This window comes from Boleophthalmus pectinirostris, unplaced genomic scaffold (assembly GCF_026225935.1).
Source record: "Boleophthalmus pectinirostris isolate CB_2022bp ecotype Guang Dong unplaced genomic scaffold, ASM2622593v1 HiC_scaffold_16, whole genome shotgun sequence".
Classification (NCBI taxonomy): Eukaryota; Metazoa; Chordata; class Actinopteri; order Gobiiformes; family Gobiidae; genus Boleophthalmus; species Boleophthalmus pectinirostris.
The window spans coordinates 23,076,440-23,102,024 of NW_026571095.1; the positions used below are offsets into that span (position 1 = coordinate 23,076,440).

At 36.5% G+C, this 25,585-nt stretch overlaps 1 protein-coding gene across 2 annotated transcripts in view; it reads right to left on the minus strand.

The window, feature by feature from the left end:
- Positions 1-21,240, minus strand: part of myo9b (myosin IXb) — a 38,199-nt gene extending 16,959 nt beyond the window's left edge. Inside the window, exons 1-9 of one of the 2 annotated variants that reach the window (XM_020929115.2) lie at positions 20,876-21,238; positions 17,839-18,644; positions 5,781-5,875; positions 4,664-4,726; positions 4,481-4,580; positions 3,437-3,537; positions 1,831-1,948; positions 1,315-1,404; positions 1,108-1,224 (exon numbers count right to left, since the gene is read on the minus strand). In XM_020929115.2, coding sequence (XP_020784774.2) covers positions 1,108-1,224; positions 1,315-1,404; positions 1,831-1,948; positions 3,437-3,537; positions 4,481-4,580; positions 4,664-4,726; positions 5,781-5,875; positions 17,839-18,615 — 1,461 coding nt within the window. In that variant the 5' untranslated portion in view covers positions 18,616-18,644; positions 20,876-21,238. Of the gene's footprint in view, positions 1-1,107; positions 1,225-1,314; positions 1,405-1,830; positions 1,949-3,436; positions 3,538-4,480; positions 4,581-4,663; positions 4,727-5,780; positions 5,876-17,838; positions 18,645-20,875 lie in introns of both variants that reach the window. The other variant, XM_055152161.1, reaches the window with a different exon arrangement.
- Between the last annotated feature and the right edge of the window lie 4,345 nt (positions 21,241-25,585).

A 25,585-nucleotide genomic window follows, 5' to 3' on the forward strand; every position in this document is an offset into this window, starting at 1 on the left:
TTAATAATCTAAGCATTCAGAAGGTAGATTTAATGTATAAATTATATTCTTTGAATTTGACAATTGAATTGTGATATGTAATGTGTCCTATCCTGCAGCTCGCGCAGTGGATTTAACTGGTGTCTCTGCAAATCTCGCCGGCCAGTTGGCTGTGGGTTCGAATCCTAGCGCCCCCCAGTGCACATGTGAAATTACCGCCTGCCTGTGACCTTGACCAGCTCGTGGGTTTAGAACTAGCGCCGTCACAGCGGAGACACCATGATCTTAAGTTAGCTTAGCCAATATCCCTGCCAACTTTTTAAAGTAATCATCAGGGAAATAAGTTTACAAAACAACACTTTTGGTCATTACTGGTTATTCGGTTCAGTGTAAACTGGTGTTTACAATCAGTCCAGAGAAGCCTTTCCTGTCTTTACAGGTCAGTTAAGTAAAGGTTGACATCTTTTACAATATAAAGGACACATGGAAATCTATGCACTACTAAGCCAAGTTGCATTTTTATATTGTTTTGTCGTTTTAAAAGTATGCGTTACTTAGCGCTAGCTTAGAAGCTAACACCGTTAGCTTCTTCTGTTGATAACTCCTGTAAAGGATTTTTATAGTGTATAGTATATAATATATAGTATATAGTATATAATATATAGCATATAATATATAGTATATACTATATAGTATAGTACATTGTCTATACTTTATACATTTGAATACATGACATTTGAGCATGTTTGGGCACAGTTTTGATGAACTACCATAATTTACTCTGTATATTGGCATTGAAAAAGCCAAAACAATATTTGTTTTTGCCCACTCCTACTTTCAAGTAAAACAAAACAATTTTTTTTCTACATAAGAGGAATATGACTTGTTAAAGTGATAAATCTTATTTCTAGACTAGAATATAAAACATACTCAAATTAATATAATAACTACTTAAATCAGCAATGACGCATAATTAATGATTATTTCTGCAGTACACAAACAAACAAACGTAGGAAGGTGCTAGACTGCCTCTGTATTGTGTCAGTGCAAATATCCAGTATTTGCATTAGCCGTTGGTGCTTACTGTTGATCATGTAAATACTGGATGTAAATGATTATGTAACTCACAGACACAGACTCCTCCATGTCACGTCTGTTGAACAGAGCGTGGTTAATGTGGAAAATGATCCAGTCGAACAGAGCGCTGTACAAAGACCTCGCCATTGAGTCCCGCATTTTATCACCCTGTAAATAAAGAACAAAAACAACAATAAATAAGTGCATTTTTGTAGAAACTACTAACCAGACTTCAAAATTAAAACAAAAAGTGTATACCTCCTGCACTGTGTATTGTGAAACGACAGTTTTATTGGTGGTGACTGTTCTCCTCCTGGTCAGAGCCTTTATGAGAACCTCCTTTTTCACCTAAAAAAGCAACAAAAAAAAAAACATATTATGTAACACTAACTACTGTGTTTACACCTGAAGCAAGATTCAACAGGTTTACAGATGATAATGAAAGACAAAGCAGAGCAGTCACATGACAACAGCTATTCTATGAGTACTATACCTTAAACAAACAGAACAGGAAATGTCTTTATCTGGAAGACCTTGGAATACTTCATTTGTTCAAACAGGTTACCACTAACAAATGTATTTTTATTTTTTCACTAGAGCTACCATAATGTACCGTACATGGTTTATTTACTGTATAAATTTTATTTGGAAAAAAGAAATTTAAAGAATAAATAAAAAACAAACACAAAATGCTGCTAACAAATAAAAATCCATATTACAGAATAAATTAAAACTTCCAACAAACTAAAAAAAAACGAAATAAATTGCACATACCTTGAGCAGATCACACAGTGTTTCCAGGGTGTCATTTGGTCCGACCTTCAAACCTTTAGAATCTCTGGAGTACGTCAGGTTTCCCAGGTGCAGGATCACCGAAAGAATGGAAAATATTCTGAAAACAACATGGATGAAATGGGATTAAAGGCATTCAATCACCTGCACCTAACATCATCACACAACAATATTTACATTAATGAGTAATGACATTTATAAACACATAGCGGATTGTTAAGTCATAAGCAATTTACCCCATTCAAGCTTTACATCTGCGGTTCATGCCTGAATGATTAAGATAAATTGAAAAGAAATCCCAATTTGAATGGTCACAGTTAGCTAATCAAAAAATGCTACAAATACATTTTTAGTTTAGCAGTTTAGTTAAATTTATATTTCAGTCTTCAGAATTGTTGGTGTTTCTGGATGTGTGTTAAAATGAACACATAATTAGGGTATTTTAAGTAAATCTTTCTATTTGTAATTCAGAAAATATGCAATAAATTCCCAAAACGTGTTACACATTAGTTACACATTATTATTTCCATTATCACTAATTACAGAGATTACTACGGATTACTGATGTCATTACATATACAGCATGGGGCAAAAATTTAAATTAAATCTTTCTCAAAATGACACTGAATTTACTGAAACTAAACAGCAGACTTAAGTATTCATATGAAAACTGTTTTGTATTTCTACAGGGTTCACAGGAGGTGCAGACCTGACTTGTCAAACCAGCTTCACAAATGAAAACATTCACCTAAAACTACAGGTTCAAGCTTAGAAATGTGCCAATTTAATAAACCAATGATTTTTGAGTTATTATTTAATTTAAATATTTTACTATTTTGAAAACTGATTGCATTATATTTTTATTGTAGTAGAATTAATACTATCAGTGCATCTAGAAAAGTGCTGGCTCTGAGCTGCATCCAGAGCAGCTGGGTTTGTCTTTCTGCATTTTTCTTCTTAACAAGTTTTGACCTGTTTCTGACACTGGTTCACTCTTCAAAAGCACTCAAAATGAGACACTTCTCTCAGTACAACCGTAAAGCTGCAAAAATCATTCATTTAACAGACTCTAAGCAACAAAAAAACGATTAAGGCATTAAGGTAATGTCATTGAGAGCAAATATATGTCATTTGAATCCACTGAATGCAATCATATTCCTATGTTACAGATGGAAATACTAACTAATAGGTCTCAACAATTTAGGACAAATATTTAATTGCAGTTAACCTGTTATTCAATGGTGCTTGAATATATCATTTATGTCTTAAAATATAGTTCTCAGTACACATTTTAAACTAGTTGTGAACTATTGACATTTGAGAGATGAATCCCATGTTTCAGAACATGCTTGCAGAAGTCTAAAACTACAGGCTTGCCAGGTTTTATACAAAGCTGATGATGATGACCATTATTTTATGTTACATTTTCTCCAAGTGTGCAATTGGAAAGTAAACTTGAACATCAAAATAATTCTCAGCTTTGTGATTTGATAAATGCAACTTGTCGCATTGCAATTTATACTCAATACCAACTATTCCCAGAAAATGTAAAAACCTTTTAGAATAGAACCAAAAGAGTTTAGATTACTGTTTTTTGGTGGACGGGAGAAAGCCGACCATCTCCATGGCCTGATGCAGCCTCCTGTACTCCTGCCCAAGACTCTCCTCATCGTCCAACTGCAGGTCTCCCTAAAATAATTACACAAACTGCTATGTTAAACTTGTGTATTGTTAATTCACAACATAGACACTGTAATCTTAATATGCCATAAAACATAGATTAAGTGAAATGTTGCCAATTTTAGGCCTTTAAATTGTTTGGACATATGAACTGGGTTGACAGAAGACAGACACCGCTCTTGATCCAAACCAGAGCACGACATGGGTCACAAATGTAGACAGTGTTTTGAAATAAGAGGAGCAGAGCCGTAAGTTTCACTGATAAAAATCAAAACAACCGCATAAGATACACAACAACAGTTCATTTACAAAAACTGATATTTTCGTTTTGAAAAAATTATCAAAACTTATTTATGTTACTATATTCTACTCTAAATCAAATCTGAGTGGATTTAATTAAGAAGGGTTTAACATTACTTGCACAAAAATTTATTTGGCCTTTGGAAAATGTCTGATGTCTAAAAAAAGATTCAAATGGAGCATATTTCAATTCTAACATCATTCAGTAGATTAGAATTGCTTTATAAACCTACAGAAATCACTGAATTTTGTTCAGGCAAACGAGTTAGAGTCACTTCTGTGGTTCAGTAAGGTCTGCATTTGTCTAATTTCATATGTTTAATAGAACACTGAATACTTTTTGTTTTTTGAGAGAAATATTTCTCTCAGGTGGTAGGGGTATATACTTACATTTTTTACAGATTTTATTAAATACAAAGCTAGGTCAATCAAAACAAATAATACTTAAAATATTTTCATACAATTCATCCTTAGATAAATTTCCTACTGGGTTATGTAAAAATCAGATTAGAGGCAAATATTTCATAATTTAAGATTCATGGACCAAAGTGTCACTAAACAATGAAGTTGGGCTACTTCTTTAAACGCAAAGTGCTCTGTTGTGGCAGCTTATGTAACACACTGTAGTCAGGTACATGTATTTTGGATTCACCTGTTTGAGGTAGTGATAATCCTGTGGATTTAAGAGATGGAACTCCTTCTGCTCGTCTTTGGAGGCTCCCATTAAAAGATAGTAGAACACATGGTAGTTCCTGAGTCAAAGGGCACAGAACGGTTCAGATATACACTACCTTTGTAAATCGTATAAATCAAAATAAAATGCTGAAATCGTCACCTTTCATTCTTCTCTCGAGACACCACCCGGCACTTTTCAAGAAGGTACTTTTCAATAACTGCCCTGTGATAGACAGAGAGCAGATATTTACAATTACAAATGTATAATATATATAATTATTAATTTAACACTGACTGTGGAGATTCAGCAGAGGTGAAAAACTTTAATGGATATAATGAAAGAGAGAAGCATACAAGCATGTTTTTTGGAAATGCTGTTCCTTTGGCTATAATGAAAACTTTTCCGAAGTATGGTTTTGACTTTTTATTTCCACTGAATCAAGCAGATGATGTACCACCTCCAGAAAGTTACATACTATACCTTTAAATAACTTAAATAGTACAATTGTTAGGCAGCCTTAGAGTATACTGTCAATTTTATTATTATTGCAAATGTTCTCTTTATGTCATGACAAAAAAAATTACCAGATTGCTCTGCCTTAAAGGTGCATTAATAACTTGTCTGGTGCAGGGTCAGTCACCTGCTTGTTCCACAGTACGGTACATGTATGAATCTCCACGGAGACTTGCAAGTCAAATTAGAGGTTCGATTTGTGGAGAAGTGACTCCACTTACAATAAGAATATGTTTAAGATATTTTGAGCAATAAATAACACCTGTAGTTGAATAAATGTAAGACTGATTAGTTAAATACCAAACTGTGGACAATTTAAACAAAGTAATAACATCTCCATGGAGACAAACTTACGCAAAATTCATGTGTTTGCATTATTTGCTCTATAAGGCTTGGGTTGGTTTGGCTAATGTGAAGTGAAGTATTAATAGTAAGTAAAAGTGAGAGTAGTGTTAAGAGCTGTAGTTGCACATTTGGTTGTCACAGTTTACGTATAAGCATATTCTATTCAGTTCTTCCTAATTTTACACCAACAGTCTTTTCAACTGACCACTGAGCACATCTTTAGAGCTGAAAAATGGCAACACTTTCTGAAGATACTGTGAAAAGAAAAAGAACTTTGTGCCAGTTTTTGTTTCAAGTGGACAGGCTAAAGATATTAACCATAAACCAGTAAAATTCTGACCTGCCCTCCATCTATAAGGATTGTAAAATGTTGAGACACACACATAAAAATCATATTTGCTATTTGAATGTGCCGTACCCTCTGATGACTCCGCTCTCCAGATAGTTTAACTGGATGAACTTTCCAAAGCGACTGGAGTTGTTATTCTCTTCAGTCTTCGCGTTTCCAAAAGCCTGTAAAAACAAGCGGGGCATAAATATGAGAGGACATAAAGCTCAAATCTGTATACATGAAAGTTATGAGAGCTGGCACCAAAAGATAAACATTTACAACAAATCACTCTTACCCAAACAGGCTGCAAAGTTACGTAATGGCGAGATGCAGCCATTTCGTGGTGCATGATTTCACAACATAAATGTCCATTATGTAAAAATTCTAACATTTCCTGAATAGTTTTATAATGGTCTGGATCAGAAGTAATATCAGACCTCATGAAAATATCCAATTACTTTGAGTTGGAAATCACATTCAATTATAAAAGTGGCTTTTTATGTTGCGGTATTAAAAAGACTTTTAAGGATTATCCAAAATAGAGTTTAATCTTTTTGTCAAGTCAACCAATGATGAGTTACTATTTATCAGTCCCAACCATTACCACAGATTTTATTGTACAGTTAAAGTACAAAAAAATTAGGTGGTCTGAGAAAACATATTTAGGATCTTTTACTGCCAAAAACATTACACATTTTAGTTTGTGTGTTGAATAAGAAGTTGTGAAAGTTTCAAGTCTGTATTTTGTCTTGTTTCAAAATTAGACCTAAAAATATGTTGCCGTATCTGTGAGTCACGTGAAACTCTCCAGTAAAACAGAAAAGTTCAGTATCTGTATTGGAAGTTGTCAGTTACAGCGTTTGTCCACTGACTCACTGTAGTTACTGCAAATTTCACAACAAGAGCCATAAAACTGTCACCAAAAAATTCAATTATGAATGTGTCTTTTTAAGTTGCAGTTTCAAATTGGTACCAAAACTTTTAATGAGTATCCAAAATCGATTTTGATATTTTTAACAAGAAAGTTGTGAATTCCATATAAGGACATGATTCAACAGGTGAATGTAGGTAAAAATTTTGCCGCCTTAGTGAGCAAAGTAAGCTGCATATTATTGTACACTGAATGTAAAATAAACAGTTCAGGAAAGGTCACTTTGGAGTTTACATTGTGTATTTAAGGACAAAACTATAAAAAATAACATCATTATGGTAAAAACATGTGCACTGTTTATATTTTCTGGCACATTCTTGACTCCATAGAAATGTTCCTGCTTTGCCTGGAATGCTCCAGAGCATGGCGTTAAACTTATCAACCTTTGATTTATTTACATTTGTTATATCGCTGAAATACATTTGCCTTGATGGTAGCGATGTCACAATACTAAAATTTCAAACTCAGTGTCGATACTAAGAAATAGACCATACTCCATACTCAATACCGATTCTGATACCACTGATACCAATGATAATTAAAATCACTCTTTATTTGTATAATAGGGTGTCATTTTCAATATAAAATTCTTGTACTTTCTTTCATATTATCATATGGTTTTATGTAATCCCTCAATCATCCAGGCAGGTTCCATGGTGGGTGATTTATTCAGGAGAGGTTCATTTCAGTCCTGTGAATGTGTCTTTTTTCGATACCGCTCCAGTGAGTGTCTAGTTTTATTACTAGTTTCAGTGTCAGCATCTGATTTTCGATGTTTGATAACTCTACTTGGTGCCGTCACCTACTTGTCTCCAGGGAGATAAATTAATGTAATGCCTTAATGTGAAACCTTTCATGCAAACACCCTATTCTAAAACATGTTCAACTGATCCAATTAGAAATCTCAGTAAAATACAGAAATGCTTTTTTCCCCCCCAAGATAATTGCAAACTGACACTACTTTGATCACAAAAAATGATTCCCTAACAGTTACATCTTTTTTTATTTATTCAGTGTTTGTAATATTACTATCTCAGAAGATAATGAGGCCATAAATTTATATAATTATTTCCATAGTTTCAATCTGAGATGTCTGAATCTGTGTCTTCATTCCTCTGTATATGAGTGTGTGTGTGTGTGCGTGCGTGCGTGTGTGTGTGTGTGTGCGTGTGAAGGGTCAAGTCTTAACAGGTCTGAACCTCAACATTTACTTCAAATATCCACACAAAAATGAAAATGAAAGAATTTCATAGTACATCTGAGAATCTTTGTCACGTAATCTTTACACAAACATGTACCACAAAGACAGAAAGATGAAAAAAAGAATAGAAAGTATGCAGTGGAGAATGATGAACAGTTTTTTGGCATTGGCTTAAAGCAACACATGTTCTTCTATAAAATGCATCTTGAAAAAAATGTGAGGCTCCTCTACTGAAATTTTCAAATATAGAATTTTTGAAAAACTAAGTATAAAAGTAAATTGAGTGACAAAATTTAGGAATGTCAAAATTATATGGCCAATCAATGATCTTGATTCTTCAGGTCATATTGTTATAGTACAGGGGTCGGCAACCCAAAATGCTCAAAGAGCCATATTGGCCCAAAAAAACAAAAACCATACCTGCCTTAAAAGCCTTATATAAGCCTAATATGAAGGCAACATAGGCTGTCAGTATATTAGCTATATGAGTCTACTATTAAAATGACTAAGTAGGCTACAAATACAAAATGAGCATTCATGATTACACAAACCACTTTTGCGACCCTCTCATACTCGGTGCGCTGTCTGTAGCCACTGAAATCAGGTGGTTAGTGTTTATTCCTTTGTCGTTTAGGCCCCATTTACACGTACACGGGTATTTTTACATTTCCCTGAGTTTGTAGACCTACACATCGTTTACACGTTAATTCGCCTCTGAAAACGTATCTTTCTAAAATCTCTGGCTAGAGCGGAGATTTTGGAAAACTCCGGTTTCACGTTTGAGTGTAAACTGAGATAAATGGAGTTTTAGGAGCTGACGCGCGAGAAAGTGCGACCGACGTTTACCTGTTGCTTTGACGATGATGATGGAAGTATTCAGAGCAGCAGTCGCATTTCTTCTGATCGTGTATAGGAGCACTCATAAAATAAACCCGGAGCAGAAGCTCTGAAGTCAGGCAGCAGCGCTAAACACATGAGAGCAGTCAGCGCGCAGCTCCTCAAGAGGGGGCTGTGGAACCAGTGTTGATTGTCTGGAGGCTTCATCCTCCATGTCCTGGTTCCAGATGGGGGCGAGCAAGACCAGCACGCAAAGGACTGGGTCCGAGTGCTTCAGTGCCGTCATCTGTGCGCTGGTTCCATGCGGGAAAAGCGAGAATGCGTTGTGGACCACAGGTCCGGGCTGCTCCGGTCCTCCATGATCGACCGCGGCTGGTTCCGAGGTGGTGCAAAGCGTCTGGACAGAAGCGTGAATCCAGTTTGGTTCATTATATGTTGTTCTGAGTGGTCCATCTGCACACGTGTTTTTTTGTTTTTTGTTTTTTTTGGGGGGGAAAGCGCTTCTCAGGTGGAGGCTCCCGACACCACCCCCGCTTCAGCTCATCTACTTATTCTGCTGAAACATTTTTCATATGTTTGCATTTACACACAACTGATGGATCAGATCCATGAGCAGAGATGAACGAGGGTTTTACCCCTAAAAAAAACATATTAAAACAACAACCAAAAAAAAAAAATTTCTTTTCCATTTTCACTCATTTTTGAAAAAGCTCCAGGGAGCCACTAGGGGAGTGCTAAAGAGCCGCATGCGGCTCCGGAGCTGCGGGTTGCTGACCCCTGTTATAGTATGATTTGGCTGTTTATGTTACTTTAATGTTTAATAGTAGGGCTGGGTATCAATACATACCTTGATACATAGGCCACGATACGATACATATCTCGATACAGTGACCTTTTGATACAATATGATATATTTCAAATCGATTCAATACGGTTCAGTAAAAAATAAAGGCTAAATGATGGCTGTGATACTAAAAGTTTTTGTTAAACCACTTGTGCAAAGTGAATATGAAACACCAACATTTTAATCCTCAAAACAGTGAAACAAGCAACAAAACTGTAGCTCTGTAACAAAATAATTTAGTAAAATATATAAAAAAATATTCTTGGCGATATATCGATACAGCAGTCCCCGATATCGACACGATATATCGATATTTCAATATTTTTGCACACCTCTAGACGATAGAGCATATTAGCGATATAAAGTTATTTTCTGATCTCTGTTATAATGTTGTTTCCTCATCACAAACATACCTGGAGTTGTGTTTTGTTTCATGTTTAACACTCAAACCCTTCATATTTAGGCTGAGTTCTTCTCTGAAAAAGAAAATACTCTGTTCCACCTTGTGACGTAATGGTGTAACACAGGAGTGCCCACTGTGTTTTTAAACTTCATACACGTTCTCAAAATCATTCAGATGATTTGAGGCCGGGAACTGCTAATATATACTCAATTATACTATACGTATAAGGTAGCGGTTAACTACCCCTACATGACATAACAAGGTGGAACAGATGGAACAGAGTGTTTTGAGATTCAGAAATGTAGGCAGATTAATAACAGAGAATTACTGAAACATGTGTGAATAAAACAAAACGCAACTCCACAAATGTTTTTGATGAGGTAACAGCACTCTAAAATAGGTTAAAGCTCACAAGAGACAATTTTGCGTAATAGAGGCCCTTTAATCTATCGGTCATTTGGAAGACATTAGGCTGCTGAAGAATGCCAATGGTGTAGCTTGCAAACAATGTGGGAAGCATTTACAAAACTGTTCAAATTCTTGTGGGCTTAATCTCATGTCTCACTCTGAGAAAATCTGGTGTTCAAGCTTCAAAATACATCACAATAGTCATGTGGACCACTTCTGTTTTTCATTATGAGATGACATCCTTTTTCGTTTCAAAGCAGCAGACGTTCACATGACACTGGATGATACACCAGATTAAAGAAGTTATGGTTTCACTCAAATTACCACAGATACAAAAGGTACATCAGCTCCATTCAGGTTTGAGGCATCGTCGTCTGCACTTTAAGATTCTTGGAACAATCAAAAACTTCATGAGATAATGTGTGCTGCTGCCAAGTATCAGCTGTTTGGACATGTTTATAGTAAATGAAGAAAATATTCCCCTAAATTATGAAATGAACCAAAGATATTTTGGTACTTAGCGTAGCTGTGGTTCTAGGGCTGCACAATAAATTGTTATCGAATCAAAATTTGAGTGTGTAAAGAACAAATGATCCTGTCTTTACTGAAACATCTTGTTGTACCTGTAGTTTACAACTCTATATACATGTTCTTAAATGCATAGGAGTCTCGTTTATCAGTTCATATTTCAGTCTCTCAAACATGAATGCTCCTGGAGTTGTATACAATGTGCACTCTTAAACATGAATCGCAACTTAAATCACGATCGTAATACCAGTGAGAAAAATAGCAATTATATTTATCATGCAAAATCATGGAACATTTTTCATTTGTGACCACCATAATAACAACGGTTGGCAATGGCGGCCCCTAACTTCTACCTGCAAAATGATACAATAGCCTTTTGATTAATGTTTGTTTTTATTTTTAGGACATACAGGCTCAGATAAATTTGAATAGGAATAAATAAGAATCTACACCTGTCACTATAATAATAAAAAGTGAATGTAGTGAGACCAAATGTCGGGCCTTGTTTATGTCATTTTAATGATTTCCCCAAAGTAGCACACATTTTTTCAGCCTGTAATATCAATATAATCCTCATTTGCTTGCAGAAGTTTACTATGAAACTGTATTTAAAATAATGTTTTCTTGTTGCCCATGTCCTATAGCATCTGCAACTGTTGATTTGAGAAGCAATATTGATTATTTCCTTACCTGCTGCCATGAACATAATCAACTCATGTCAGATGTCATGTCATGCAGCAGGGGATAAAAACAGGGTGCTCATCCTTCCCAAATTAGAATACTTGCTTATACTCAACATGAACAAATGTGTTGAGATATACTGTAATGTTCATGTGCAGTTAAAACAATATATGAAGATTTTCCTTTTTAAAATATGTATATAGATGAACTAATTTAGTTTCATAAAGGGTACAATTCAGGGTGACCTTCCAGCTTGGGAACTTTCCAGCTGATTTCTGTATTTGAAGAGCATCAAGCCTTGTTTAAGACTATTGCATAAATATCATCTGGACACCCTCATGGGAGCCCGACCTCCCAGAACCACCATAGCTCACAACCACTGACTTATAGGACCAATTCTGCACAGTATTAAAGTGTCAGTAATGGTATATCTCTATAATATGTATTGCAATATAAACTATTCATGTATTTCCAGTTCAGTAAATTAAATGATTCAAGATCTGATTTGAACATTTAGGACAATATTATCAATAGAATATAGAATATATTTTGGGTTTGTTACATGCCCTCCTTGTTCTTGCAATTAAAAAGAACCCATATTTATCTTATACAGTTATTAGATTTTTTTTTCTTTATGTTTTATTTTCAGACTTTCAGGCTTCTATCAGATTTGTAAAACTTTAAAATCAGAATATTATGTCTGCTATGTGAAAGACTAACCATCTTTCCAACAATGCTGGGCGTCCTTTATAGACAGATTTATTGACAGGTGAGTTCATTTTCCATTCACTCTGCAGTCACTAAAATACTGTAAAGTGGATTAAAGTGGTGTTTCCCTGAGCTGAGACCTGACCCAGCCTGTTCTGACACGCGCGCTCTGACTACGCCCAGTACATACCAACCCCGCTTCATCGTGCTGCTCCATCAGACCTACACCAGAGACCCACAAACATCACAGCAAAGGTGCTCCCTGTGGGGGGTAATTAACACTTCCACATCCTACACAGAGGCTGGGCAGGTCTCAGAGGTGTGGCTAATGTAATAATTATTGAGACATAACCAATACAGCTACAACATGCGAAATCTATATGAAAATGCGGAGGACAAACTTCCAATAAAAGACAATAAATGTGCACCTTAACCTTACACACTACACAAAATATATCACACAAGAACTGTCTAATCTAAAAACGCAATATGCTTCTGGTTCATGATATTAAAAGTGATATACATGCAGTTTATAGGAAATAAGTTCATTAATTGCAAGGCAGGAATGACACTGATGAGTCTAGAAACGCACATCCCTACTAAACATTACGTGACCTTAACACTTAAATTAAAACTTGTTATTTCAGTAGATGATAAAAACAAATACATATTCTTGTTTGAGTGTTGAAACTGCCCCAAGTGCCCTCCCTGTTGCTCCATTCACAGAGCAAATCCTTCTGCCTCTCTTTCTTTTCTTTCTCTCTTTGACAGTGCAAAACAAAATGGATCGGTTACCAGTAAAAAAAACACATTCTTTTCCAGAGAAAAACTTGCTTGACTAGTTTGTAAGGGTGAAGAGTCCCGGGACGTGGGTGTACGGTTGGAGACAAAGTGGGTCAGTAACCTTTGAGAAAAAGATATTTTAGTATTGATCAACCACAAGACGTAACAAATCAATGAAGTACAATCTGAACTTTGGTTTGGCAAATACTAGATTTAAATTTGTGATTTATAGTAAAAAAATGGAAATGGTTGTAATGATAAGAGCATTAGTAACAACAACGGAAAGTATATAAAAATATATAAATACAACGATACGTAATAGATACTAATTCATGCAAGTTAAGATGTCATTTTGAATAACAGGACAGTTAGACATTTCAATTCTCAATTTCTAAAACTATTATTTTGTCTTTATGTTTTTGTGTAATAATTGTATCGAAACAGCAATCATGTGTTGAACCTTTTCATCGAAATCAAATTTGGTATCATAACAATATGATCATGAAGAGAAGTAGTGTCAAATTATATAACGGTTGTAGTAGTAAGAGTGGTAGTTATAAATAGTAGTAGCAGCCGATAAAGTGGTGGTAGCAGGAACAAGATGTTACTGTTATGTCACTGTTACTCAAGTATAGTAGACACTAGGGATGTAATGATATCCAGATCTCACGGTACGATATTTTCACGATATACATCTCACTGAAAGATATTTATTGCGATATTATGAATAGGCTAACATAATTGTTAATATGCTACTTTTTCCTCTTAAAATGCCTTGACAAGACATAAATCAAAGAACTAAGATTTAAAAGTGCTCAGAATTGCTGTTTCTTCATGTAGTTTGCACCAAAATGGAGCAAAGGATCATAACCATAACACCATAATATCATAACCATAACCATAACCATAACCATAACCATAATCATAACCAACCACAGACACAAAAGAAAAGTCACAAAAAATACTTCGGCTTAAATACCTTATAGTTGTTCTTTCCCACAACCCTTTCCTTGATGTGAAACTAACTGCTCACCTCAGCTTCCTCCATCTCAAACAATTACTTGACCAAAACGTGTTCACTGAATATTTAAGTCTTTGTGAATAAAGTGATATGAAAGCACCACAGTACCACAGAATAGTGACTATCCCATTTACTGTCCTACACCTACAAGTTGTCTCAATATTTTAACACCTGAAACAACACAGAAAGTTCTGAAATTTCAAGAGATGCTTGACAAACCAGAAATAACATGAGGTGCCCCCAGCCATTTTGGTCAGTAAGAGGGTTTAGATAGAAATGTGCGCTTCTTCCTACTACCTGCGTGTCTCCAGATGTGTCATTGTTTTTGAAATTCGATAGTACAGCAGCATTAAAGTAAAGATATTCAATTACAGGCACTTTACTTTGAAATAAATACACTGACAAACAACAGCATTTATACAGATATAACTTGTAACCTGTTTTCTGCATGTAGTGCACATTTATGTAGTGTTGATTTAACATACTGTTATTTGACCTTCTTTCTTATCACTTCAAATGCTTGTAATACTTTACTGACAACAACTGAAACAGAAATTTAGTTACTTATTTACAGCCAATGCAACAATCACCAAGACTGAAACGGTCTCTCAATAATGACCACTGATTCATTCAGTTGAGTCAGTTATTTTCAGTGAGGCAACTTTATGATAAAATTGATGTCAAAACTGAAGGAAGTAGTGTTTTTTTAGCCTATTAAAAGAAACTATTACGCAATCTGTAATGCTCCGTGTGGCGTCAGACAGATGCAAGATAAGCTTCTGGTTATGGGGAATAAAAACAAATATAGAGTATATTTGATTTTGTTACTACCGCTTTCCTGGTTCAGTCCTGGTTCAGTCCTAGTTTAGCCGTGGTTTAGCTGTAGTTTAGTCCTTGCTCAGCTCACTTCAAGCCACATTTTGTTACATGATTACTTGGGCTTGGAACTGGCACAAATCAAGTCCAGTACACCACTGTGAATAAGAAATTATCCTTTAAAACACAAAAGGAGGCTCATAGATTACATAAGTTTCCTGACACTGACCAAATGATGATTATGCAACAGAGTGAAAGCTAAAAAATGTGAGAAGTGCTCTGGAAATGCTGCAGATGAAATGCTCTCTAGGGTCAAAAACAATTTAACATAGAGATGAATGATATTGACAGAAATGAATATTTGTTGAATGATACTCCGACTTAAATTTTAGTGCATCAGGAATGTCCTAAATTGTGCCTGTAAATGTCTTGGTTGAGATTCAAGTCTAGCACTAAAAGTGAATGAAGCAGAAAATGAACCACAGAATAGCAGAAATAACTTTGATCCTTGTTTGGGAGATTACACTAGAGATTTTGATTTCTTTTTGAAGTAATTTTTTTATCTTTTTAATACCCAGTTATGAATTTATATAATTTATGTTTTTATACATCTCCCACCTCTAAATATAAACCCTTAAATGATGCAACACTGCTGATGATTACAGACGGTGCACAGTTCTATGTAACACCACCCACAAAGTTTCTGAAATACCTCTAAGATTATTCTGACAGATAAACCACAAGCCACGGTAAAGTACAACTATGTCAGTATCATAACCATTTGAACCATGCGCCAAACGTCATATAAAACCTTTAAGCACCACTTTAAAGAATGACAGTGACGTAAGCAGGTAACACAAATAACAGGTCAACATCACCCACAGCAAGAGTGCATATTTTCCAGATATTTAATTAGCAAATAGAAACACCTATGATTGAATAAATGGACAGTAAATGAGGCCATACTGGGGTACATTCCAGGCAAACAACAACATCTCCATGGTGATTGAGTTGATAGCACTATCATTGTTAGAGCTGCACCATAGCTAAGGCTTTGGGTTGTGATCACAATTCTCTATATCCTGATTTAAGTGTTTACTGTTCTGTCAAATAATATAAATGGGTGCGATTAGTGAACAGCAATATTAAGGTCATAAAGTAAAATGTTCTTTAACATTCATAAAATATTGTTGGAATTGCAGTGTACTTATGACCTCTAGAAACATCTGCTAAAATGCATTCTTGTATTAGTTTAGCAAATTTTTTTTTCAGTACCTCAAGTGTTTCACTTTATGGAAACCATCTGACCTCGCAGCATTAGGATTTGTTCGCTCGATGGCGGGTACTTTTTTTTTAATTTAACCAATCGCTGCTATTTAGTTGTGACATATGTAATGTGCAGCTAACAGGGCTAACTGGTATATTAAGCCTTTCCCAAATCCCATAGGAAGAAGGGCAATAACATCTTTCCCTTTGATAAAATTCACCAAACATTCTCTATGTTCCGGCTTTAAATCCTCAATCTCAGGTATTGTTGCCAACCCAGAATGTATGGCTTTGTCTACATCCATCTCAACCGCTTTGTTTACTGTTGTGCCACAAAAAGGGACCCAGTCATGGCTTCACAGCTCTTTGCTGACTGGCCGGTGCGCGATCTACAACTTCCGGGGTTCTTGCAAACTGTCTAGTGTATTCTGATTCCTGACCTAGTCGCTAGAGAGAAATGAAACTGAACGGAGGCACTAGGTGGCGCCAGCCTGACTAAGTGTTAATGCTCCCAGCCATTAGAAATGTGCACTGACACCTAATAGGGTTGTCAAACCTATCAAAAATCTGATACTACATCACTACTACGTAAACTAGTACTAAGACTAGATACTCATTTGAGCATGTATTGATACTAGGGATGGGCATTCGGTGAAATTTTCTTAATCGATCGTTGGAAGAATTAACGATCGATTATCGATTAATCATTAACGTTTTTATATTAAAATGATCATCATTATTATTACTACTATCTGCACTACTAATCTGCATAAATAAATTCAACTTTACGACATATAAACCGTAACGACTCTAGAGCCACATCAATCCATTTGACATTATAATGTGTTTAATTCAGTTTTGCGCAACTCTTACAGAAACGAAACTTAAAACCGCATCGCTAATTTGCATAAACTCAGCAAAGATAAAAATACAGCTCTTGTGTCGATTTCTGTTGGATAAAAAGATACGACTCAGTGGAATACAGGTTAGTGTGACCATATTTGTGTTTGTCAAAACAGGACACCGTACGGGAGGTGGGAGGTGGATCCTCGTCATCAACATTGCGCGACTCTCACCTGGCAAAACTTCTTCCCACTGGACACCGAAACATATGTACCTGCTTTGTACACTGTGCACATGGCCTCACACTTGTCCTGAACGGAAAGCGTGGACTTTCTTGTACAAGTCATCGTTGCACATCGTTCGCATTTGCACTTCAGTACAGGACTGTTTGTGTCTCGCTCCTTCTGAGTGCAGACAGCTACATGTACAGACCCCTGTTTGGTCACGCAACACACAGCAACCTACATTCAGTTTGTCGAGTAAAATGAATGTAATCGATGAAATTCTTAATGATTAATTATCGATTAATCGACTAATCGTGCCCATCCCTAATTGATACTAAAAAGTCTCATTCACTGGACAGAAATGAACCTTTCCTGAATGAACAAGACCACACAGACCATATGTCCATGGACCACCATGGAACCCAAACCCTAACCTTATGGTAATATGAAAGAAAGTACTATGATTTAATGTTGAAAATCCCATTCTATTGTCTCAAGTAAGAATGCTTTTACCATCATTGTGATATCCGAATCAGTGTTGAGTATCGCGTCTATTCCTTGGTATCAAAGTAGAGTTTAACACCACTATATTGCAAATCAAAACAATTTTAACATATAGCAAAATAAAATGACCTTGCCATTGAATCTTACCTCCAACACTGGTGCTGCTCCCAGTATGATCCTCTCCAGTCCACTTGAGTACGTCTGCTGGCTCAGAGCTGTCAGACAATGCACCACATAACTACAACTCTCTGTCTTCCCCGATCCGCTCTCTCCAGAAACCATAATACACTGGTTCGTTTGGCTACTTAGCATATTCCTATAGGCAGCCGCAGCTATGGCGAATATATGAGGACTGAGCTTGCCCAGCGGCTGATTTTCATACATTTTGATGTATTTTGGATTATAATAAACTGGTAAGAACTTATTGGGGTTGATGGCGATAAGGATGTTGCTTGTGTATGTGTAAATTTTGAGTTTATAAAATCGTTTACTCAAAATTTCTGTAATACTGTCCTCCGTGGCATCAGTGAGGTTGCATAGATCGTCATATTGCTCGCTACTACTGCTGTCATTTGGGACTTGCTGCAGGACGAAGTAATAGCCATCAGATTTTGGATGCCATTTTTGTGTTTCGGGAGGCCACTGCAGCACTAAATCCAACAAGAAATCATCACAGTCCAATTGGTTTTCCTCCTCATCGATTTTCTTAACTTCTACCAGTTTGTAGCACAGGTTTGAATCCAGGCCCAACATGAGGATGGCATTTTTAATCACCGATCGAGCTGTGTCTCCATGAGTGATTTGTAGGGGACAGTTGGTAGAGGGGTCCTGGGATGGTCGGGGGTAGATCTGGACCACGCGGGCCTCGGAGGGGCTGGTGTCCAGGGTCCCAGGACGGTTCAGCGCGCTCATCCTGAACCACATATGCCCACCTCTGCATCACACAGCACTCACTGCGAAAACACATGGGAATAATAAGAGAAAGAACAAAGAAGAGGAAGATATGCAGACCCATACTTTAAAGGTATAGGTCCACATATTTTCTACACATGTCTGCTATCCTGCTTTTTTCCCTGGAGATATCATAGCTTCTCCTGGAATGTTTCAAAGTATGCTTTTTATTCAGCTAAAGCTGTTTTTAGTCCCTGAAAACATGCATTGTTACTGTGATCATGATAACAAATCTTGAAGCATGATATATTGGTAAAGAAAGAATATTGTAGATGAAAAACGTTAATAACAAAACTAATTTAAGCGACCAACACAATAACCCACAAGCAGGATTATCAACCAAAAAACAATTCTAAAGAAATTTTACTGTTATTTAAATGTTATTTTCAAATCTCCAAACTCAAAATTTCTCAAAGAAAAATAACAAAAACTCCCCCAAAATGATTGTTCCATCTATTGAATGCTAAATCGATAAAGTAATTACCATGACAGGCCTACTTCCACTGAGATATTTTTAATGTCATACTATGGAACATTGAAGACAAAGCATTAAGAAAAGTTAAATACTACACTTTTATCTCCTGTTTAGACTACTGTAATCCACTTTTTTTCCCGGCATCAGCCACCAGACACTTTCTTGCTTACAGTTAGTCCAAAATTCTACTGCAAGCTTTTAACTGGAACCACAAAACGTGAGCACATTACTCCAATTTTAGCATCATTGCACTGGCTTCCCGTTCGTTTTAGAGTTGATTTTAAGATTTTATTGTTTTTTAAAGCTTTGAATGGCACCCCGTGTGTGCTCTGAGGTACGAGGGAGCTCCAGCTCGTGGTGCCTAAGACGAGAATTAAAAGCAGGGGGGACAGGACCTTCTCTGTGGCCCCAAACTCTGGAACACTCTGCCCCCCACGTCCGAACAGCCCCCACAGTGGAGTGTTTTAAGTCTTGTCTTAAACCCACTGTTATTCTCTGGCTTTTAACACTGCGTGAGTTGTGTAGTCCTCTGTGTCATTTATTTAGTTTACTTATTTTACTTATTTACTGCTATTTTATGATTTTTGCTTTTATTTTAAAATTGACTTGTTTTAGTGTTTTAGGACTGGTTTGACCAAATTTGAGCAATTTACCTTCCTGTAGCCTTCATTTTATGATCATTTGTGCAGCACTTTGGAAACTACTTTGTTTGTAAAATGCGCTATAGAAATAAAGTACACTATTTTCTGTCTATATTATACATGTTGTCTCCTCATCAAAGACATACCTGGTGTTGAGTTTTGTTTCATTCAGACATGCTTAACACACAAACACTACAACACTCATGTCATGTGGTAATAGAAGACGTGCTCCACTGTGTTTTTAAATTAAATACACCTTTACTAGAATCATTTGGATAATTTCAGGTCTGAAATTATCCATATCTCTATAGAACAAAAGGTGAAATGTCGCCATTTACTAGAAAACTACCACTTCATTGCATCACAAGCTGGAGCAGAGCATTTTGAGCTCTGGAGATGCAGCCTAAATACTGGATTACTCAAAAATGTGTGTCTGAAACAACACACAACTCCAGGTATGTTTTTGAGGCGGTACCAGCATTCTAACACAGCTTAAAGCTCACAAGAATCCATTTTACGTAATATAGGACCTTTAAGGAGCTACTTAGTTTTCAGTTTTACTTGTCAGATAACAATTCAATTTCAATACATTTACAAATGTAAGAGCGTTGTCTGGATATAAGTAGGTCTGATTTTGCCCAGATTCAGTCAAGTGTACTTTAGCCTGGTTTAGTTTTGATTTTTAGACCAAACTGAACCCTGATTTAGAAGCATTTATGCAGTACTTACCATCACAAAGTTCTCATAGCAATCTAAGCTCTATCTATTCTATGTTGCTTTGATGAGGGGAAAAAGTGCTGAACCAGAACTAAACCAGGACTAAACTAGGCCAACCAAGCACCACTGGAGGGCTGTAATTAAAGAATTAAATGGGTTCAAACCAGGTCTAAATAGGACTGAACGAGATCAAGACCAGTAAGGAGTAAAAACTAGTCTAAACCTGGATTAAAACCGAAACCACAAGGTACTTTTATAGGCCTTCTTACATTCAAAATGCAAGTGGTCTGTATTTCTTGCAAGAAGTAATAATGCATCTAATTAATCAATTTTGTGCATTTCTAGCAATTTTGCGTAATTTCTAGAGTTTTCAATAAAAACAAACAACAGGTATGCTCACCTTTCACTCTGTCAGTCCATCTTGCGCAGAGGAGCGTTTTATGACAGCGGAGAAGAAACGAAAAAAATAGCAGCACTCCGGTAAACTAATTTCACAACTTTAGGAAGAAAATCAGCGCGCCTACAGCTGAGACACACTACGAAATCCAAACCTCTCCTCCGTGACAAAATATTCCCACGTATTACAGCAAAGATTAGTTTCTCAATCCGCAGTTTTACCTGAGAAAGTGGGATTACCGTCGCAACACCCGCCGCCCTGCTCCAAAAAAAAAAAAAAGTTCCACTTCCTAGATTTCTCCACACCCTCCCTCCGCGCGAAGAGGTACAAGTAAAAGCACGGATCTGATCACTGACTTGTGAAAATGTGGACAGTAAATCATCAGATAAACTCCAGACGTGAGCACAACTAAACTGCAATAGGTACAACTTGGTGAAAAGTGGCGCACAATGAGCACACTTGAGTAAATGAAGTAGGTATGTGTGCAGGGGACACGCCACGCTTGTTATAATGAATGAAAGCAGTGTTCAGGCTCCCTCTGGTGACAGTCGTTGGTATGTGAAATAAATGCAGTGTGCAAACTTTTTAGAAAATAACAAAATTACAGAATAAGAATATTTCAGCCCCTACAGTGGGTGGGGGGCACCGCAAGATACAAACTTTAAACTATTTTTCATAAATTTGCATGTTATTCACTTGAAAATGTTAAATGGCCATACATAACTCATCATTATCACTAATTTCATAATAACAACAATAATAATGATAATACTAAACAAATCAAGATTGCATGACTGTTCTTTCACCCTTACATGTAAGAAATGCACTTGTTGATGTGTACTATTTTTGACAGGAAGATAGGTGTAAGGTGAGTGGTCAGGAAGAACAATAGTGGACCTCAGTCTGCTGTACATCTCCACCTAAAAGCCACTGAGTCACTTGGTTTGAGAAGAGAGTTAAAGAGGCTATTTTTGTTGGGAAAGACAATCCATCCTTCAATTGAAACATCATCTGTTTCCCATCTACAACTCCATACTCAGACCTAAATCAAAACAAAGAAAACAATAGGGATAATCAGGTCAGGTCCAGAGGTGTGGAAGCACCCATTATGGGCCTGAAGGATTATACTAATATGACCCCACACAGTGCAAGTTCAATAGACCCACCTAACAAACAAAAACTGTAAAAAAGTAGGGTGTTAGTTTCAGAGTACTTTCAGTGTAGTTAGCTCCTCCCTTCAGGCAGATATAAGGCAGTGTCCACCAGCGTCTGACCAGAACTGAAGAAGCAGCTTGAATGACCTGGTAAAGGTATACCAAAATAAACTTTTGTCCAGTTGACAAATTTAATTTCTCCTTTGCCATGGATTCTGCCTGGTTAACTGAGACATTTTACACACAATATTTCAGTCTTGAAACCCACGTTTACTCTCTGGCTTTTAATACCACGTGAGTTGTGTGGTCCTCTGTGTCTTTTATTTATTTGATTTTTATGTATTTTATCGGTTTTATTTATTTATTGCTATTCTATGGTTTTGCTCTTATTTTATTTTACTGGTTTTATTGTTTTAGGACTAGTATGATTAAATCTAAGTGTTTATTTTATCATTATATTATTATTGTTGTTATTAGTATGTAGGTGTGCAGCTCTTTGGAAACTGTTTGTTTGTGAAATGTGCTTTATAAATAAAGATAAAAATAAAGACGTAACTGTTACACTTTATTTTATTTTCATTATAAACAGGGCTGCAATGACAAGTAGACTCAGAGGTTCAACTCAAGAGACAAAGCACCATGGCCCGTGTGCTCCATGCTCCTCCATGACAACCTGTGTGCTGTCCACCGACCTACAGGAAACGCCTCTGATGTCCCTTGTATCTCCAAGTCACAGCCCCCGGACCTCAGGACCTTGAGTGGGACTCTGAGAATACGAGGCCTGTGCATACCTTGATTTCCCAGTAAATCCCCTGTTTTCTTTTGACATTGACTTCTTTGCTTTGACAAAGTGTGTGCCTGTAAAATAAACAAAAAAAAAAAAACAAAAAAAAAAACAAAAAAAAACAAACACAAATATACAATATACTTGGAGGAGGGACAAATACAATTCATAGTAGTCTCAAGAGTTCCTGTATTTAATATTATAGCATGGATATAAGCCTCCTCTGCCACTCCTCTCCACAGCCTACACTCTAAAGTTTCATCTGACTGGAAGAAAAACAGACAGTGTGCAAATGTCCTGGTATACTCTACTAGTGACTTTAGACCTAGTATAGTTCGTTCTAATTCAAACCTACCCTGTTTTATAGCACTCCAGTCTTGGAAAAACACATCTCTCACAAAACTATTACAAGCACAGCCAGGGCTACAGTGTATTTTGGGCACAAGAGGGCGCTGTCTGGCTGTGTGCCACAGCAGCGCGCCAAATTCACCTGAAGCCTGCCACACCCTAACCAATGAACCACTGAAGCAGATTTTATCTGTTTCCTTGGAAAAACAAAACAAAAACAAAACAAAACAAAACAAAACCAATGTCATAAGAATTAATTTATCTTCCTTTTTCTAAAACACTTGAATCTCAAGATATCACGTGTGCAGAGGAGACATAATAATATGATATCCATTCACTCCACAAGACAAAGTAACCTGTTTTTTTTTTTTTTTTTTAAGTCACTTATTATTTTTTCACTCTTGCAATAACATTTGTAGGGAAGCTTTTTTGGTTTTAAGTTCTGCCTTTGACACTTAGACGTAAATGTAGTCTGTCCTGCATAAACGCGCTGTTCTCTGTGGCCACGTGCGCATGACAGGCTCGTCTACATGAGCGCGTGAGTGAAATGTCCAACCTCGTGGGTCTCTGCTCATCTCCGGACCCGGGTCCACTCCTTCAAAGAGACGAGGCCACGCCGCGGTGACACTTGAGCACTTGAACACTCCGGCAGAGCGGCTGTGGCGCACACGAGAGGCAGCGGTGATCGGAGGTGAGCGGAATAATGTGGATTTTAGCAGGAGTGTGCTGTAACAACACAGACACTGTCCGCGGAGTCGTATAACTCCGGTAGAACAGGAGTTTGTGACGCATATTACACGAGAGGCAGTGTGAATCAAGATGCCTTGAAATCAAGTACATATTTGAATATGGACTACAGATATATGAATAAGCCATATAGGCCCATTTATTGCAGAGAAAAACATTTAAAAGAAACTGTGAACAATGTAAACGCAAAACAAGAAACAGAAACCATTTTGGTACCATTTTATAATAACTAGGTCTTGATTCATGAAGAACTTCTGTCGCACACAGTCTACAAAAAACCTTTCTAACAAAGACAGTGGCATTATTAAATCAAAATGTAAAAAATCTAAATAAACAATTTCCCTCAGTAACACAGTTTTATTTATCTAGAAGCCTTCATTCACCACATTTCAGTCTTTATTTGGGTCAAATGTTTTTAAAAAGTCTCAATACAATAGAACTAACTACTGAAATAATTGTTAGTTGCAGCCTTTATAAAAATAAATAAATAAATAAATAAATACATAAAGCCACAAGCAGCAATGATGACTCTCAACACCAGTGCACATCCCTCCACACATCCACACCATGGCCCAGGCTCCAACCTGCCCTTGAACTCAAAGCTTACTTACGTGACTTTCCCCTTACCCCTGATGACTGACTGCACCTAATGTACAGTATTTGAAGTATTTTAGTGAAATCAAATTCCCCTAAATGTGTGTGTGTCAAGATACTGACATAGGTATAGACATACAAAGTTTCCATGGCACTGAACCTGTAACCCTGTGCATAATACAGGTCTGATGTGATCTTCTCCTCTCCATTTATTCTGTATTATTTACAAAAAATCCCACAGGCATAACTGGTGTAAAGATATCACATGTATTTATTTCAACATTTAAAGATGATTGTGCTAATAAATATAGTGACAGAAACCCCAAATCCACCGCTGGAGAATGGATGCTGCTTTAAAGTGACAATGAAGCAGTTTCTCATTTGTAATTGGTCCATTTTTATTTTTCCTATGACTGATGATGCACTGTGGACATCTGGAAGGAGAAAAAACTACTCCAGGAGCTAAAGAAAAAACACAAATATGCAAAGGAAAGCAAAATGGTACAGAAAATGAGCCAGGAGGGGGTCCGTCAAAGCTTTTCTTCATGGAGATGTTATTCCTTTGTCTGGAATGTTTCACAGTATGGTATTAAACCTTTCTATCATCATGGAAACCAAACTCTACCAGAAAAGTTACAAAATGCACCTATATTTTTCTTTCAGTCTTCTCTCAAATGTCAAAACTGAATGATTTTGAAACATAATAACTATACAACCCAAATAAAACACTGAAAATTATAGGTATGACATTTTCCAGTATTTCTTCAGTATTGATTTGATTGGGCAAAGATTGTTACTCCATAGATTGAGAAACAAAACTGTAATTATTGTAACATATGACTGTAAATTATCATTCCCAGGAGGTCAGTAGTGATTTTTGTTTTAAATGTCCACTCCAGTCTAACATAATATTTGCTGAGGTGCCATTTTGTGTCCCCAATTTAGTGGAGTGTGCAGGGGCCATGACAGCTAGTTACACACTTACACAGATGGATGTATATACAGTTTACTCAGCACAAATCACCAGACATATCCAAAACATTTTACTATAGAACAATAAAGCCCAAGTGTTAAATTGACTCTTTT